Source organism: Melanerpes formicivorus, unplaced genomic scaffold (assembly GCF_026170545.1).
Source record: "Melanerpes formicivorus ecotype bairdi unplaced genomic scaffold, bMelFor1.0.p_v2 SCAF_27, whole genome shotgun sequence".
NCBI lineage: Eukaryota > Metazoa > Chordata > Aves > Piciformes > Picidae > Melanerpes > Melanerpes formicivorus.
Genome location: NW_027142379.1, coordinates 268,691 through 286,606, shown reverse-complemented (window position 1 = coordinate 286,606; position 17,916 = coordinate 268,691). Strand labels below are relative to the sequence as shown.

Sequence of the window (17,916 nt, the reverse complement as noted above, 5' to 3'; positions counted from 1 at the left end):
GCAAACTGAGAGGGGACAGGGTGACCTGTGCCATCTTCTGCATGGCCAGTGTTGAAAATGGAGTTCTGACTTGATCTGAATGGTTGATTTAAGTAACAGGCAGACCTGTCAGGGGAAGCTTCAGATATGCAGCGTGTCTTATCACTTTGGGAACCTTGGACCACAAAAGGTCTCCGAACAGCAGACTAGAGCAAATCTGATTAGAGACAGAGTAAATGCCAGAACAAATCTGATGATGGGGAATGAGCATAAAGGCACATGGATGGAGTGGTGGGGAGGAGAGATGGGCAAAGTCTTCTCTAATGAAGCTTAAAGGCTTCTTTTGTAGGTGTTGATAAAGCAGGAGATCCAAAGGAAAAGCGGTTATGCTATCCAGGCTGATGAAGAGCAACTTCGTGTACAGCTGGACACCATTCAGTGTGAACTTAATGCACCTACTCAGTTCAAGGTGAGTAGCCACCAGAGCTTTGCCACAAACCCTGGGGTTTGCTCACAAACAAACTCAAGTTTTCCAAATCATGCATACCTTGTGGAGAGCTTGCAGAAGAGAAGTCCAGCAGCGTTCCTCGGGTGTGGTCCTGTGCTCTCTGCTGCAAGACTGAGAGGGGTTTAAGTGTTTCTGAGCTTGAAGTCCAGGCGCTGCTTGTCCTTTGCCTGTCTTTCAAAGAGAGCATTAAAAATGGAATGATAGGCAGTGCTTCCTGCCCTGGTAGCTCTGACAGATGTAAATGTGCTGATCTGAGCCTGTTTTCTCTTCCCAGGGCAGGCTGAATGAGCTGATGTCCCAGATCAGGATGCAGAACCACTTTGGAACAGTGCGGGCTGAGGAGCGCTATTACGTGGATGCAGACCTCTTAAGGGAAATCAAGCAAGTAAGTATTGCTGGCTGGAGGTCTGGGATTGCTCTTTGAACTCCAGCATTTAAGCCACCTGCTCACTAACTTGGGAGATGTATCTTGAACATCATGGTTTTGTTTGAGGATGAAGTCCTTTTTGTTGCCCCTCAGGGACAGTGTTGTGCAGCACCACTCTAGCACAGACAATCCTGGCTTTCCTTCTCTGGAGGAAATGATGCCAAGGCTTTTCAGTGTGCCAAGGCCACCAGCTGTGACACCTCTGAGAAACATATATTACTTTAAAAAAAGCCTGTCCAGTAGAACTATCCTCATGCTGGTTTTTGAACTATCTGCAGCATCTGAAGCAGCAGCAAGAAGGCTTGAGCCACCTCATTAGCATAATAAAGGATGACTTGGAGGACATCAAACTTATAGAACACGGGCTGAACGAGAGCATTCCCATCAGAGGAGGAGTCTTCAGCTGACCTGGAGGATGCTGCTGGGCTTACACACAACAATGTTACTGGAGTTCAGGAGGTCACCTTCCAAGGCTAAAACTGTTGAGGTAAAATAAAAGACAGATCTCCTAGGAGCAGTGGTATTCTGGCTGTTATCTTTAGAAATTAGCAAAGCCTCCTCCAAGCTTCTCAATTTGACCTTTGGAAGGTTTCTATTTTATAAAGCTCTAAATGCTTTAACAAAAACTAAAAGAGAGAAGGAAAACTGAAGCTGTTCAGATACTGCTTTGCTACAAAACTCTATGTACTATTGTACATTGCCCTCTTCTTTTTTTTGGTTTTTCCCTTTCTTTTTCTTTTTTTTTTCCCTTTTTACAGCAGCACTGCCCTAGAACTGCAGTGCTGAGGGAGTTGCTCCACTTGTGATTTGGTTTGTGGAAAGCTTTCCATGGTTCTGTCCAAACAATCAAGTGACATCGTCATGTAAGCAGCTAACTGGAGTCCTTACAGAGGTGTCTGTTGCTGTAATTCTGTCAGTCTCTGCAGTACCAGTAGTTTACTACTGGGGCAAGCTGCAGCAAGTTGATGTTTCCAGTTTCTGTCTTCCCTTTGGACCACCAGGCTCTGAAGGTTGTGTTTTATCACTTTGCATACGTGAGTTATACAAAGCTTTCCTGCTCCTTCAGTAACAACAGAATGTCCAGGCCTTGTCTTCTGCCTTTTTTTAATTGCCAGAGAGTAATAAATTCAGTCTGACTTTCTAAGAACTCATGCTTGGTGTTGGCTCTTTCTCAGCTACAGCAGCAAAGCTCAAGGGTGACCTTATTGCTCTCTATAACTACCTTAAGGGGCTTGTGGACAGGCAGAGGTTGGTCTCTTCTCCCAGGCAACCAGTACCAGAACAAGAGGACACAGTCTCAGGCTGTGCCAGGGGAGGTTTAGGCTGGAGGACAGGTGGAAGTTTTACACAGAGAGAGTGATTGCCCATTGGCATGTGCTGCCTGGGGAGGTGGTGGAGTCACCATCACTGGAGGTGTTCAGGAGGAGACTTGACAGGGTGCTTGGTTGCATGGGTTAGTTGATTAGGTGGTGTTGGATGATAGGTTGGACATGATGATCTTGAAGGTCTGTTCCAACCTGGTTTATTCTATTCTAAAGCAGTGAAGTTGCTGACAGCTCCAAGTTAAAGCACTTTCCTCTCCTTCAGCCTGCAGGTAACCCCATGTCAGAGCTGCTGGGCACCCCTGCTAGAGTGACTGTACTGCAGGTTTGACATTAAGCCACAAGGTTTTCCTTACAGACACTTCAGAACCATAGGACCACAGAATGACTTGGGTTGGAACAGGCCTAAAAGATCATCTAGTTCCAAGCCCCCTGCCACGTTGCTCAAGGCCTCATCCAGCCTGGTCTAGGACATCTCCAGGAAGGTGGCATCCACAACCTTCCTGGGCAACCAGTTCCCATTTCTTCCCACCCTCATTGTCAAGAATTTCTACCTAATCTCCAGTCTAAATCTGCCCTCTTCCAGCTCAGATCCATTCCCTGTCATCCTCTCACTACAAGGCCTTGTAAAATACAACCCCTGCCTCCCTCTATTTAAGCTGTAATTGCATCATGCTTTGAATATACCCTGAACTTGGAGCACAGGCACTCTAGCAGGGGGCTACTTATCTGCTGCCCTGGCCTTTGAAAAACATTGGTCTCAACAGATCTTTTAAAGCTCCCCTGCTAGAGAGTTCTTGTTCTTTTTCAAAGTATTGTTCCACTGCATGTATTTAGTAGCTCCAACCTTAGCACAGCAGTGGAACAAAGGGGCAGCAGGTGTCAGAGGAGCCCTGCTGCTATCAGAGCTGACAATGTGGAGATGACATAAACACCCAGAAGCAGCACTCTAGAAAAACCTCTTTACTGAAAACGCTGTGCTCTACCAGCTGCTGCCTGCTTAAAACACAGCCTACAAGGAACACCTTTACTGCCCTTTTACTACACTTGAGCAGACCTGCAGCATTCCAGCACAGCACTGACAGGATCAACTAAGTTGCATCTTCCCTTTGAGCAGGAATGTCTACTTGGAACACAGCTCCTTGTTGAAAAGAGCCTGAGCTGAAGCCCATCACCTTCAGATGGACACAGCCGGTCGGTGTTCTCAGCCAGCAAAGCACTACCGGTACCTGCCTGCCTTTTCCCTGCTTGCCAGCTGCAGGCACACTCTGTGGTGAGGTGGGAAGCAGTCCCCTGGCTTTGCAGACACTCAAGGCATTGGATGTGGGGATCCTGCCCGGGTTGTCACTCCTCTGCCTGCCTGACCAGGCGGAAGGCCTCGAGGAACTCGTTGAAGTCAATGTTGCCATCCTTGTTGAAGTCGATGCTGCGCACCAAGTCGCTGATGCCATCATCTGTCAGCTCGATGTTCATGTGGGAGCTGAAGAGCTTCCAGGTTTGGTGGAACTCCTCAAAGGAGATGAGACCTGTTGGAGAAGGAAGGCACAGCCACCTCAGCACAAGCTCACCTCTGAACACAGGTGCCGGTCAGCCCCTCCTCAGCGTACAAGGACCCCAGCTTAGCACTGATCTCCTGTCCCAGCTGCCTGCATACCCTACAGGAAGGGAAGAAACCACTCAGTCTACATTTCCTGTGCTGCAACCAAATCTCCTGGTGTGGAGAACACTGGCTCCAACATGATGTGAAGCAATAAAGAGACATAATGCAATACAGACAGAAGGCAAAGACTTTGTCTTTTCTTTCCTGAGGTAATTTGCTGGAGATGACTGTTTGCAGGCAGGTTACACTTAAGATCCTGAGTGCTCTGCATTGCCATCAGTTCTTTCATCACAAGTGTTGCCCTGCTGAACTCCTCCAGAACTAGGCATTATTAGTTCTCTGCCTGGACTGCACAGTTCTTCAAAATGCATTGTGCTTGCAGAAGCATGCAGTGACATTTCAGCAGCTCTTCAAGGAAGAGAAAGTCCCAAGCTTAAAACCATTACATTAAAATGCCTTTGTACACACTAAAGGAAGCCCCAAGGCAGAAAGGAACAACAGTGCAGTGCCCAACACCCCTTGCACTCCTGCTTACCTGAGTGATCTCTGTCTATGATCCTGAATATGGTCTCCAGGTTGGATCTGTTGCGATAAATGACTTCCAGCAAGCTCGACTGGATGTGCTGAAACACAACATGGTCACACTCCTTCTACCCTCCTGGCAGCCCTCTGCAGACACCACACATCAGTGGAAGTGGTCCCTGCTCTCAGGAGTTTGCCAGCAATGGACTTTGCATGCTGTGTGCCTTCTGAATGAGGTTTGTGGTGGCTGGGCCCTCTGTGGCAGGCTGCAGTATGGAACATCATACAGAGCTTTGCTGGGCCAGCAGAGCAGAGAGTGACTGTGGCTGTTAACCACTGCAGGGTTGGGTTTGCTGGGTGTGATTAAGAAGCTGTGACTCAGAGAATGGAATAGAGCTTCCTTGCTCTAAGTCTGCATCCCAAACCACCCCTAGGTGTTGATTCCACATGCATCATCTGTTTCCACAGTGGACTACTTGAATTCACACAAGCTTCTGCACTGAGTCTAGTAGGATTGGGGATCAGACAGGAACCATCCTCTCCTTTCACACCATGCTGGGGATCTGGTGAGCTGCTCTGATGGAAGGGGCAAGGCCTTACCTCTTGGCTGCGCTGCTCCACAGCCAAGTCATCCAGCCAGGACCTGTACTCCAGCATGCCCTCTGCCGTGCTGCGCACCAGCTGCGGCCTCAGCATGCGCCAGGGCAGCCCCAGGTGCAGCACTGACTCCACTGCTGTGGCCCAGCTGCTCAGGCTGATCCTTCCTGCAAGGAAAATTCTGTGAGTCTAGGTGTCCCAGAAACATGTGGACATGGCACTCTGGGACATGGTTTGATGGCCACAGTGCTGTTGGGTTGACAGTTGGATTTGATGATCTTGGAGGTCTTTTCCAGCCCAAAACAATTCTATGGACAATAAGTATGTGAAAAGGGAGAGCCCTGGGGACCTCAGAGAGAGGGACAACTGACAACCCATCAAGGCAAAGCAAAAAGCCTAGAGCAGCACATAAACTCAGTCTACTGTGCTGCTGCCAGCAACAGCATCATTTCTCCACAGCCCACTTCAGCACTCTGGGACCAGAAGAAACCCTGCATGGCACTAGTGCTTCCTCAGTAACCCAGGAGTGTGGAAAAGGCCCTGGTTTAGCAGCTGCTCTTACAGCTCAGCTCCACTTGTGTGTGATTTTGCTGCCAAGGAAGAAAGCACTGCAGCAGTTCTACCCCCAAGGGAGCACTTCTGCCATCTACTGGGCCCTTGTCTGCCCTGACCCACAAATGAACAGATCTCAGCAACTCATCTTGGTTGCTGCACCAGCAGAACACTCCTTTCAGCCAGGGATCTGGCAACCCAAACTGTCAGCCCTCAGCTCCTTCCCTCAGGCTCTGACATGGGCAGCTTCCATGGAGGACATCCCACACAGTGATTTTAGACTCTGGGATGAAGGGGTTTCAGAGACCATCCAACCCTTTCCAAGTGATAAAAGATGTTGCAGGGCATCTTTTCCAGTGCTTCATGGATTACAAAGGGTTCTCCTACTACCACCCTAAACTGCTACTCATTAAGTTAATCACCTCTTGCTTGCCCCCCTCGTTACAATGCCACTAACAGGTACCCAAGGGAGACACTGAATAACAGCAAACAGGACCAACACTCTGGTGAGATCTGACACAGCCTCCTACTATATGACCATCACTGACAGACATCAGTCTCCCACCCAGCCACACACTCAACTTAGTCTCTTCAATCCTGTCCTCCCAGGGAATTCAGCTCAGCTAAGCTTTACCTGTGTTGTCCTTGTCGTAGGCCTTGAAGGCACTGATGAGGGCTGAGGTGTGAGCAAAGAGCTTCTCCCGCAGGGCCCGAAAGGCTGACTCTTCTACCCTGCTGATTCTGGAGGAGGCAGAAAAGAGAGCAGCACATTGAGGCCTCCCCACAAAGCTGCACCTCCCCACTCCTCCAGCCTGTCCATAGATTCCCCCAGGCCCTCACACAGCTGCTCTGCACAGCCACAGCTGCATCTCGATGCTCGTGGCAAAGCACTGCATGCCTGCAGCACAGCTCCCTGCAGCAGTGAATCCCTGCAGCGGTTTGTGAAGTGACAAAGCAGGAGGCACCTCTGGAAAGGGCAAAGGTTAGAACTTGATGTTGAAAAGAGAAGCTGGAAAATCAGAGTCCCCTCCTGCTCTTGTGATGTGCCCTCCCCAGCCCTTGAGCCTCCCTCACTAACTCCTGCACAAAGCTTGGCTCCTCCTCTGGCACTGCTGTTTAGAAACTCAAGCTGTGGAAGTTCAGCCCTGGAGTCAAACCTTCCCAGAGCTCCCCAAGGTTTCCCTGTTGGAATTTTGCCTTGGAAATCCTTGCCTTTGGGTCATGGTGAGAGTATGTGCTGTCTTGTTTGCTTGGTACTGAACAAAATGGGGCACCAGGTCTGGTCCCAGCTTCACGTAGGCTCCCCTGTTGCTGCCAATCTCATAGTAGTTTGAGGCTGAAAATATGGTTAGCACCTAAGGCCCAAAAGAGAGACAGTCACAGTCAGTGTACACAGCACTGGCACAGCTATCAGGGAAAAGAGCACAACCAGCTGGAGTCTGCTCTGAAAGCTCCATGTGGAGAAGCAAGAACGAGGGGGCAGCTGGCCTGGGAGCCTTACAGGAGTGAGATCCTTGAGGGCAGTGCTGGTCTTACATGGATCTGGCCACACAGGGCTTCTGCAGTGTCACTACACTCTATTGACAAACCTCCACCCTCACTGCAGAGTCAAAAGTGCCCCTGCTGAGGACACTGAAGTGACTGAACCTTCTGAGAGCAAACCTGCTGCAGCAGCTGAGCAACATCCTTTAGTACCTCCTCTTGGACTGAAGGTTGGACTCCATCTTGGAAGTCTCTTCCAGCCAAAACAAGCCTACGATTCTATGGGCTTCAGAAACAGCTTCATTAAGCAGGGGCAGTGGCACAAACTGGTTCAGACCTTCTCTTAGCTCCACACACAAGGACATGCGTTGCCTGCACAACACGTGTCCCCAGCACAGGAGGTGACTCATATCTGGCCTGAGATCAGGTGCTCCAGTGCCTCCTGATAAGGCTGTGCAGCCATTCTGTATCTCCTGGAAGCCCCACTGCAGAGCTGAGAGGAGCCAGCAGAGAGCCCTGACCCTGGCAGGGTGGAGGCAGGATGGAGATGTCCTGGGCTGACCTTGCGGCCGTGGCAGAACTCGTAGCCCTCCTGCTTGCACTCGTGGGAGCGGATGAGGAACTGCAAGTTGTGCTTCTCAAGGATCTTCCCAGTCACATCAGGCCCAAAGTAGCAGCCACCACCTCGCACTGTATTGACTCTGCAGCCCTCCTGGGGCATGGGGTCGCTCCAGAGGATGTCTAGAATCTGGAAGGATGGGAAAGGTTGATGGATGAAGTGTGCCCAACAGATACCACCCATCAGAGTTTGCTGAGCACATCCAGCTCTGTCTCCAAGTCCCTCCCTGGACTGCACAGGCAAGTGGAGATGTTTCCACCATCCTGCTCCACAGGACTGGGTCACAGACCTGCTCCACCACAGAGGTGACTGTTGTTGGACTGGAGCTACAGGCAAGTACCTGGGGGAAGAGGAGTGTCCCTAGGTCAGGCCTGATACAAACTTTGCTGCCTCTAAGGTCCCCAAAAGCCTTGCCTGTTCCCTCCATCCCAAAACACAGGTCCCAGAGCAAGAACACGCAGCAGATCTTGAGGCCATGAGCCAGCTTAGTGCTAAACTCCTTTGCTCTCTAGCCAGGACACTCCACAGCCTCCAGAAATGTAAGTGCTGACTCAATAACCACCATTTGGATTAAAGTTTCATCCCTTTAACCCTGACCTCAACATCTAGCTTCATGCTGATGAGGTGTGTGACAGGCACATGAAGAAGTGACAGTGGGTTTGGAGAGCACAGAAGGGGCTTACAGACTGGGCTGACACAAACAGGAATCCAACCTGCCCTTAGAGCTGCATTTCAGTGTCTGAAGGGGACCTACAGGAAGGCTGTTCAGAAGGTTCTGTGGGGATAGAATGAGGGGCAGTGGTTTGAAACTGGAGCAGGGGAGATTTAGGTGGGAACTCAGGAGGAAGTTCTGCACAATGAGAGTGGTGAGACACTGGAACAGGTTGTCCAGAGAGGTGGTGGAAGCCCCATCTCTGGAAATAGGCAAGGTCAAATTTGATGGAGGCCAGCACAGCCCCATCTAGTTGGAGGTGTCTCTGCTGCCTGCAGGGGTGTTGGACAAGATAGCCTTTGAGGCTCCCTTCCACTCTGATGCATTCTGTGATTCTGCACACAGTAGGTGATGTAACTAACCATGGGGCTCTACAAACATCTCATCTGTTATCTCCACCCTGCAGTGAATCCCAACCCTGCTGCCTCACTCTGTGCTTAAGCTGCAGCATTATTTTATATAACAAGAAGGGCTAACTCTGAGACAGAGCCCTGGGCACAGAAAGGTGAGAGCCTGGTGAACAGCCTGACTGGCAAAGGCCCCAGCAGAACAGCAGCTAGCACCAGGCTTCACACAGCCACTGCTCTCCTAGGTGACTTTGACACAGCTTGTCAGCTGCTGGGTGCAGCACAGGTCTCTAACAGAACATCCCCAGGCAGCAGAGGTCACAGGCTCACAGGACAGCCCTTGGCCACAGCCAAAACCAGGCTGCCTCAGGGAAAGAGCAGGAGGTACACAGAACCTCTTAGCCTGCCTGCTGCACTTCAGTGGTGTGCTGCTCCTTGACTGCCACAGGAGCAGCCAGAATCTCTCCATAGGGAGGTCTGTGCACTACTTGTAACAGCAAACCTGCATGGGGCACCCAGAGCCCACCGAGCCAGGGCCCTGCTTCCACTGCTCACCTGCTTCCACTCCTCCTGGCGAGTCCAGCAGGGCCCGTCCAGGTCTGCCAGGGAGACGGAGCTGGAGTAGGTGAGCTCCTCCGACTCGGACTCGCTGACATCCACCAGGCGCCGGCAGCGCTCGATCTGCTCCTGCACCGTCTGCCGGACCCAGCGGGAGAACTCCTGCCTGTTGGCCATGCTGGGAGCCTGTGCTGCGCGGGGCTGCGGGCACAGCCCGGGGGCTGCCTCCTTCCCTGCTGGCTCGGCCTCCGCCTTGCTCTCCCCGTTTGTTTCCTGTACCTCCGCGTTTCTGTTCGACTCCTTTCTTTTCTTCCCTCTTAAAACAGAAATAAACTGAAAGAGGTAAGGGAGAAAAAAGAGTTGGTCACACCTCTTGGAAACCTGCATCTCCAACTCTCACTGCTCAGAGCCTCGATTCCCTTTGCTGCCATCCAATGCTGATTAATTGTGGCATCCTCTCAGATGTGCTGTTCATGGTTTGTAGCTGGGGACTCAGATCCATCCTGACCACAGATCTTCATTGGCTTTATGGTGCTCAAACATTACACAAAAGGCAGAGCACATGGATTTGAGCTGCAGACTGAGGGAAGGACTAATGACTAGGTTTAGAGAAGGGAAGTAGTAGTATTTCTCAACTGGCAAGTGAGGCAGAGACAAGTTACATGATTTATCCAAATCCTGGAAGTCTAGAGGGAGAAATCTAGGCCAAAGCCTCAGCAGCAGCTGCACATCTATTTACCCATGCTACTACCCACCACTTCCCTGGCTACAACCCTTACAGCTTCCAGAAGCCAGGAATGCTGCTTCCCATCACACCTCCTGCACACACACTTCAACCAAAGCAACTCACTCCATGCCTTTGGAGTTTGGCTAGGAAGCCCATCCCTTAAAAACATCTCCTCAACAGCCAGGCTGCCATGCAGAAATAAGCTCCTGGCCACAAAGCAGCAGCATCTAGGAGATCAAACCTACTTTGTGCCTTTGAATTGTCTCCAGCATGTCCAGGTCGGTGGTGTCAGAGATGCCCCCGTGTATAATGAGCACTTTCTGATCAATCAGGGTGGCCAGGGGCAGCCAGCAGAAGACATTCTGGATCATCTTCAGGATCTTCTTCCCATGCACCTAGGAGGACAGATCAGAAAGGAAAAGATGAAGATCAAACTTTCAAACCCCACATCTCAGGTGGTAAGGGAGACAACCATCTGCCTACCTTGTATTTCTGCATGACTTCCTTGGTGAAACCATAGCTGAAGGAAGAGGAGAGAGGAAGTTCAGGAGGCTCGCCCAGGGGCACCCCTGGCATCACCACCAGACCCCCACCCAAGCCCCGTACCGTAAGTTGACCATGTGGTCCTCGTGGTTGCCACGGTTGAGGTGAACCTCCTTTGGGTAGATCAGGAGGAAGGTGAAGAGGACAATGAGGATCTCCAGGGACTGCTTGCCTCTGTCTACGAAGTCCCCATTGAACACATAGGACTTGGAAGGGGAAGGAAGGCCATTCTGGAAGGGCAAGGAACAGGTGGGTGTTGCCAGAGAGGCCTCCCCACCACATCCACATAGTTTCCTCCTCACTCCTGTCCCAGGTCACCTACAGCAGATCCTGACATTTGTATCCTGTAGCCTCCCCGTGGAAGGTGGCAGTCAGGAAGGGTTGCCACTGGTGTCAGCAGGCACACAAGTGTCCACTGGCACCAGTAGACCAGTGTCAGCTTCCAAGAGGTGGAGATGTGTCAGGTTTCAGAGCCAGCAAGATAATCAGCTGCTGCTTTGAGAAGCCATCTACAACCCATCAAACCCACCTGGAGAATCACACCTGAAGGGCCCAATTTCTGCAAACACTTCTCAGCATGACCCCTGTGATAGCTTGCAGTGCCTGGCCAGCCACCTCTGCAGCTGTGGAACCTACCTTATAAAATATGAGGAACAAGTCATCCAGCTGGCCGTGCAGGTCTCCTAGCAGGCACAAAAAGACAAGTCTCAGTGTGTTTAACTTACAAAGACACCAGGGCCAAGCAGAAGCAGGGCCACGATGCAGCCACGCCCCCTGCAGTCTCCAGAGCAGCCTGCAGCAGCTCACACACAGCATCAGAGGGTGAACCCACAGATTTTAGACAGCCCCAACTGCCTCTTGGTGCAGCAAAGCTCCTCTCCCAAGGAACAAGTGATAGGGCAAGAGGAAATGGCCTCAGGTAGCACCAAGGGAGGTTTAGGTTGGATATTAGGAAGAGTTTCTTCCATGAAAGATTTGTCAAGCCCTGGAACAGCTTACCCAGGGCACTGGTGGAGTCTCTATCCCTGGAGGGCTCTAAAAGAGGCAGAGATGTGGTGCTGAAGGCCATGGTTTGGCGGTGACCTGGTAGTGCTGGGTTGGACTTGACCTTAAAAATCTCTTCCAACTGGCATGAGTCTCTGATTCTGTTTTGCATGTGTGTTCCACACTCAGTACAGAGAAGGCCATCCTGCTCATGCCACCATTTGATAGCCTTCCCACCCCTTCCATGGGTGTGTCCTCCGCCCAGACCTACCACAGACGGTCACCTCCTCGCTGTAGCAGGTGGAGACATGGCTGATGTTTGGCAACTGCTTGAGGTGCTTCCTGGTCTCATGTAGAAGGTTTAAGACATAGCGAGCGTGGAGCTGCTACTAGGAGAAAGTGAAGGGATTAAAGCAGGAAATCAGTGACCTCTGTCTGCAAAGTCCCCCAAGGACCCACCACGAGAGCCTGGCTGGCAGAGACTCTCCGTGGGACAACTTACAGTGAGGCAGCTACTGGGAAACAGCCGGATGGGAGAGACTCACCCACTGCAGCCCAGGGCTGGCAAGAGGAACCCAAAAGCCTAAGAGAGCCCCACCACCACCTCCCAGAGCAGCAGGACTTCCAGCCCAGTATCACAGGTAAGAACCTGCTCCCCAAGACCTTTCTTAGCCTTGTCCACATTAAAGCAGGCCATGAGCTGCTGCATGTCTTGCAGGATAACAGCAGCCAGGACACAAGAGACCTTTGTTTTAGGGGAGGTGTTGTGTGGAGAAGGGCAGTTCTGGCCTGTTTTGCAGATCTTCCCTGTGACTGAGGGATGGCAGCACAACACTGCAGCAGTACAAGGACATGTAAAGTTAAAGCTCCTCCCTGGGAGTAGTTTGCTCCCAGGGAGGTGGTGGAGTCCCCATCCCTGCAGGTGTTCAAGAGGGGATTGGATGTGGCACTTGGAGCCATGGTTTAGTAGTCATGAGGTCTGTGGTGACAGGTTGGACTTGATGATCTTTGAGGTCTTTTCCAACCTTATTGATTCTATGATGATTCTAACTGGTACTGGGCTTCCCCTCCAGAGCACATCTTACATTGTAAATATGAGTCAAAGTTGCATGGCACAGCACAGTTTCCACCAGCTCTTTCCTCCTGGGCCATCCTAGACTTGACTTTATTTCATTCTTTACAATTTGAGGTACTGCAGCCAAAAAAAGGCAACAGAAAGTTTCAACCTGTGGGGGTTGGTCTGAAGCCAAATGATCTGCCCTACACCCCTGCTCAGAGAAGGAGAAATGTGCTTGCATTGGGGATCCTTACTTGTTTCTGCTTGAACGCTTCCAGCAAGGCAGTGGCATGGTCAGGAAGGAGTGGGAAAGAGAGATGGGGTCCAGGGTAGGAGTCTGGCACCTCTATGGATTCATAGTCACAGTATTTCTCCAGCTCTGCCTCTTTGATGCTTTCCCCACTTATAAACATGCGACTGATAAAGTCCCCTGGAGGGCAGAGGGGTTGGTTTGATTGTTGGGGTTAATTTGGAAGAGAAAGAGACACAAACACACAAAAATCAACCAGATGACATTGGGTTCAGACACCACTTCCAGTTATTTGCTAAAGAAAATGATTCCTTTATTGCTGTAACATCTCAGAACCCAAGCTCAACGATCAGAACATTACTGCCCTGTCATATACAGACACTGAAAGCCAATCTTCCTCAACAGAGCTCTGCTGGAAATCGTTGATAAGTAGTTCATATTGATTTACTATATCAGATTGCAGAGCTAAGCTCATTAGCAAGTTCCCAGCACTAAGCTCTTTGCAGCTTCAGGAAGATACTGAAGGGGTTCTCACAGCCCTCCTCCCCTCCTGCCCCAGTTTTAGCTGTGAGAAACTAAATATAAAACAGCCAGCCCAGAGCACAGCTCCCTAGGGGCAGATTCCCTCACTTCAGAAATGGGCTGAGACCTGCTTACCAGGGCTGCCTGAACCAGGGCAGACTGAGAAAACATCCTGGGCTTTACTCCCCCTTCCCCTAAGGAGCTGGGGTTATTCCACATTCCATGTACAGTCTCCAGACAATCCTCTCCCTGTCCAAATTCCTGATGCCAGCACTCTTTAGAGACTCTTGGTCCCCTTGGCCATCCTGATGGGCCAGCACTGAGCCACAAATCAACACAGGCTGCAGCCTTCTGAGCAGCTGGTGCCACAGCTACAATGGGCACACAGAAACTTACTCTCTTTACTGCTGCTTGGTGTGAAGTGGTCCATGAGGTAACTGAAGAAGTTGTGCAGCTGCAAGAAGAGAAAGAGCCCATCACCATTCACCCTGGGATGAAATCCTGCAGCATGGCAACTGAACATCACCTTTCTGGATGTGTTACCTGGGCCCTTCTCATGCTGGCTAACACTCCCCACAAATCCTACTGTACTGATTGTAGTCTGAATGTCAGAGAATGCAGCAGCTTGGAAGGGACCCTCAAAGGGCATCTCGTCTAACCCCCCTGCAGCCAGCAGGGACACCTCCAACTGGACCAGGCTGCCCAGGGCCACATCCAGGGTTTGATCAGACAGAAGCAGGCAGGAAATCAATAGGCTAACCCCACTCCTGAGAACCTTCCTGCCTACTCCTCTCCTTGGCCCCTCACCTTGATCTGGTCCTGCTCACAGGCATACTCGATGGACTGGAAGATCCGCCAGGTGCAGCGGCGCCGCATCTCCAGCCGCGCGACGTGGCGCCGGTACCACTGCTGGATCAGCACTGCTGCCTTGAAAGCTGGGGGACAAAACCACAACCAGCTGCTGAGCTCAGCTGGCCTACCCTGCTGCTGCTCCTCTCCCCACCCTGGCAACTGAAGAGACACCTTGCTTTTGCAGGAGCAAAGGTAATCATTAAGGAGCAAAATGCCCACTTCTTGACACCACACTGCAGGAGGTTGGTCAGACCTGACCAGAGACCTCCAAAGCACCATCCTGGCTCCTCAGCACCAGTGTTAACTACTTGTAAAGGCCTACAGAGCCAAACATGTTCTTCAGTAGTGGTAGACACTTTCTTCCTCCTCTGCCTTGATCATTTTGACGTCTGTCTTACAGTCAGTGCTGGGGCTTCAGGAAACCAGAGGTCTGACTGAGCACACACAAGGAGTTGGGAGGGAAACAAGACACCAAGTCCCTTTCCAGAGCCTTGAAAATAGGGGGTTTGTCTGCCCTCCTTTAAGCCAAGTAACTGCCTCAGCTTTGGTACTTCTGGACAAAGTGGAGCATAAATGGCAACATACCACTGGAATAAAATAAAGGCAACATTAACACCCACAGTGCAAAAAGGGAGGGAGACCTTTGGCCACTTCATGACACAGAAGGGCCAAAACACCAGGAATTTCCAGTGTCTGGTTGTGCTTCACTCCACAGGCAGCACTAGGCTCTTCCCTCCAAAGGATGCCTGTTTGCCTTGGTCTTTAAAACATAACCTTCCCTCTGCACTTCCCCAGTCCCAGAGTTTTGTATCTCACATGTGTGCACATTTAAAGGGAAGCACATTGGTGCAGCCTCCCAGTTCCTCGTTTCAAGTTCTGCCACAGAACTTCATGTACCTCTCTAGAAACTCTTCCCTCTACAGGCTGGCCCCCAAATCAAATGGGGACAGGAGTGGCAGGGTTAGCTCTGGTTTGGCATCTGGGAGCAACGGGGGTGTGGGCTGGGCAAGCTTCACAGAGAGAAGGAAATCCCCACCCCTACCCCAAAAGCTGCTAAGTGTTGGTAAGAGACAAAGAGCTCACATGAATTAGCCTGCATTAATGATGTAAGACAAACCACCCTCCATGGACTCCAGCAGAAACCCTGAGCCTTCCCTAAAGTGGAGATCCTGATGGCTTCTGTATTGAAAATAATAATCCTGAGTGGTGCTTCTGTTACAGCAGCAGGAGCTGCAGAGCACACAAGGGGAAGGGCTGCTGCTGTTGGAACTGAGTCACAGCAAAGTCATGGGCAAGGAGGTAAGACTTGGCCAGCCCAAATTCAAGCATCACTTAAGGATTCTTTGCCTGAGCCTTAGATCTTGCTGAGAAAATGCTTACTGATCTGCTGGGCTATGACAGAGTTTTAAAAGCTGACTTGTTTCCTGCAGTTTGGTGCTCCTGATACTACCCCTTCAAGCCTCCTGTGTAACAGACCCAACAGAGCAGCCCTCCTGCCTGCACAGTGATTGGGTTGTCAAAGCACAGAATCACAGCCACAAGCACTCTGCAATAAACAGCTTCCAGGCATCTTGCATTCCTCTAGCAGGGGATGAATGTCTAGCAGGGGATGAATGTCCAATTAGTGTGGCAGGAGTCAGATGGATTTCAGCTGAATCCTGAGCAGAAACTCATCATTATGACCCCACATCTACCAGTGAAAGCCAGCTCCTTTGCAACATTCACATTCAGCTCTCTGAAAGCCTGGTTTATCGAGCACCCACTGAGCCTAGGTACCACCACCCACAGCATTTTAGCTCCAGATGGGCAAGGCTTTGGGTTTTTGGGGCTACCTTTAACAGAGACTGCCTCTGCACCTGAAAGAGCCAGGTACTGTAATTCACCAGCTTACCTGGGTGAGTTCCATCTGCCAGGCTTTGTACTAGTTCAGAACAAAAGATAACACAGAGGGAAGAGAAAGATTTATCCACACTTTATGAGGATCCAAGCAGCAAAGTGATTTCATCCAGCATCACAGAAGCTGTGACAGCATGGCAAAGGGGCAGCACTCAAACCAAAAGGTGCCTGGTCTCACTGGCAGTGTAGTTCAGACTCCCTCTGGTTCCCCATCCCATTCACTCCAGCTGAACAGAGCTCTGTCCATCAGGAACAGCCTCTGGGCCTTGTACAAGGAGGGCAGGACAACAGCTGGCAGGTTACACTTGGGTGGCAAGTCCTAAGCAGTTCCACATCTGTAGATCACCAGATCTGAAGGGTTTTGAGAACCCAGTACATGGAATTCATTCAGAGAGCAGAGACTCCTGCTCACAGGACACCAAAAGACATCACCTCACTTCAATACCATCAAGAAAACCAAGAGTCTCAGAAAGGAACCACATCCACTGCACCTTCCCAACAGTGTCTGCAGGAGCAGACAGGGAGAGATCACTTCCCAAAGCATCACTCACCATTTTCAGACTTCTGCAGGGAGTACTTGTAGTTGGCATTTACCGAGCTACCAGATCCCATCTTCTCCAGCCACTGCTCCCAGAGCGATGCAGACCAGCCCAGGCTCACCAAAACCACCAGAGGGATGCAGGAAAGACCATTTGGTCAGGAGCAGAACAGCAGCCACATGTCCCACAGTTCTGAGGGGCTGTTACCAAATATATTAATACTTGATATGATCAACAAGCAGCTGCCTTGTCTTGTGCCCAAGTACATCATCTGCTACTTTGTGGCCAAAAGGGCCAGTGGTGTCTTGGGGCACATCAAGAAAAGCATGTCCAGCAGGTATCCAGCAGGTTCTCCTGCCCCTCTACTCTGCCTAGAATACTGTGTCCAGTTGTGGAATCCCCACTTCAAGAGAGGCAGGGATTTGCTGGTGAGAGTCCAACAGAGAGCTACAAGGGTGACTGGGGAACTTCAACATCTCTCAGACTGAGAGACCTGGGTCTTGAGAGGAGAGGCAGAGAGGGGACCTTATCAATGCCTATAAATACCAATGGGGTGAAGATGAAGGTGCCAGGCTCTTTTCAGTGGTGTCCACGTTTCTTTAACACCTCCAAGGATGGGGACTCCACCACCTCCCTGGGCAGCCTGTTCCAACCCCTGACCACTCTTGCAGCAAAGACATTTTCCTAATCTCCAACCTAACCCTCCCCTGGCACAGTTTCAGGCCATTGCCTCTCATTGTATCACCTAGAAAGAAGAGGCCAAACCCCAAAGCTAATTCCTAGGGCTCTCAGGAAAGATGAGACTTCATGTATCACCTGTGCAACTGAGTCCCCAGTAACTTGACCATGTTATAGGCATTTCAGCAACTGAGGGAAGAGATGAACAAAATGTGCAAGGCAGTGAGAGTTTCCTAGGAGAAGACCCAAAAGGCATGTTGGAGGGAAAGAGAAAGGTTAACATCTAGAATGCACCCAGGTGGGTCTTGAATGTCTCTAGAGGTGGAGACTCCACCACCTCCTAGTGAGAAGAAAACCAGCAACAGTTCTAAGAGCTACAGATTAATTAAACCTAAAATCAAGTCCTTCTGCCAGGAATAAAAATGCCAGCTAGTGCTAGGGAAAGTGATGAGCCTGCCTTGGCCTCCTGGACTAAATACCCATGCATGCTCCACGTGCCCAGCAGGCTGGGCATGTCTCGTGGCTGGAGAGGAGATGGTGAAGCTTGGTTTCTCTGCACTGACCTCTGCACCTGCACACTTCCTGCAGTGCCCAAAAGGAGAATTTCAGACAGGAAACCCCCCCCAGCTGCAGCTTTATACAG

The 17,916-nt window shown here is 50.8% G+C and overlaps 2 protein-coding genes across 7 annotated transcripts in view; one reads left to right on the top strand and one right to left on the bottom strand.

The window, feature by feature from the left end:
* Positions 1-2,061, top strand: part of NUP54 (nucleoporin 54) — a 15,213-nt gene extending 13,152 nt beyond the window's left edge. For both annotated transcript variants that reach the window (XM_068153769.1, XM_068153770.1), the window contains 3 exons: positions 329-448; positions 762-872; positions 1,193-2,061. In XM_068153769.1, coding sequence (XP_068009870.1) covers positions 329-448; positions 762-872; positions 1,193-1,321 — 360 coding nt within the window. In that variant the 3' untranslated portion in view covers positions 1,322-2,061. The remainder of the gene's footprint in view (positions 1-328; positions 449-761; positions 873-1,192) is intronic.
* On the bottom strand, positions 2,022-17,916 carry PPEF2 (protein phosphatase with EF-hand domain 2). 5 transcript variants are annotated; one of them, XM_068153765.1, is made up of 16 exons: positions 16,608-17,916; positions 14,116-14,243; positions 13,705-13,762; positions 12,791-12,966; positions 11,751-11,865; positions 11,132-11,178; positions 10,559-10,725; positions 10,436-10,472; positions 10,198-10,347; positions 9,223-9,558; positions 7,552-7,737; positions 6,720-6,862; positions 6,142-6,248; positions 4,959-5,122; positions 4,372-4,459; positions 2,022-3,762 (listed from the first exon to the last, which is right to left on the bottom strand). In XM_068153765.1, exons 1-16 carry the CDS (start codon positions 16,666-16,668, stop codon positions 3,581-3,583), a joined length of 2,145 nt encoding a protein of 714 aa, XP_068009866.1. In that variant the 5' UTR covers positions 16,669-17,916; the 3' UTR covers positions 2,022-3,580. The 5 variants fall into 5 exon arrangements, with proteins under 5 accessions (XP_068009866.1, XP_068009867.1, XP_068009865.1 ...); XM_068153766.1 differs by lacking the exon at positions 16,608-17,916 and adding an exon at positions 16,052-16,060; XM_068153764.1 differs by having other exon boundaries at positions 14,116-16,672.

Coding starts and splice junctions, on each gene's coding strand:
- PPEF2 (XM_068153764.1), bottom strand. CDS start 14,439: ATGGTGCTTTGGAGGTCTCTGGTCAGGTCTGACCAACCTCCTGCAGTG. Junction 11,179..11,750: donor CGAGGAGGTGACCGTCTGTG/GTAGGTCTGGGC, acceptor TGTGCCTGCTAG/GAGACCTGCACGGCCAGCTG. Junction 3,763..4,371: donor CATAGACAGAGATCACTCAG/GTAAGCAGGAGT, acceptor CTTCTCCAACAG/GTCTCATCTCCTTTGAGGAG.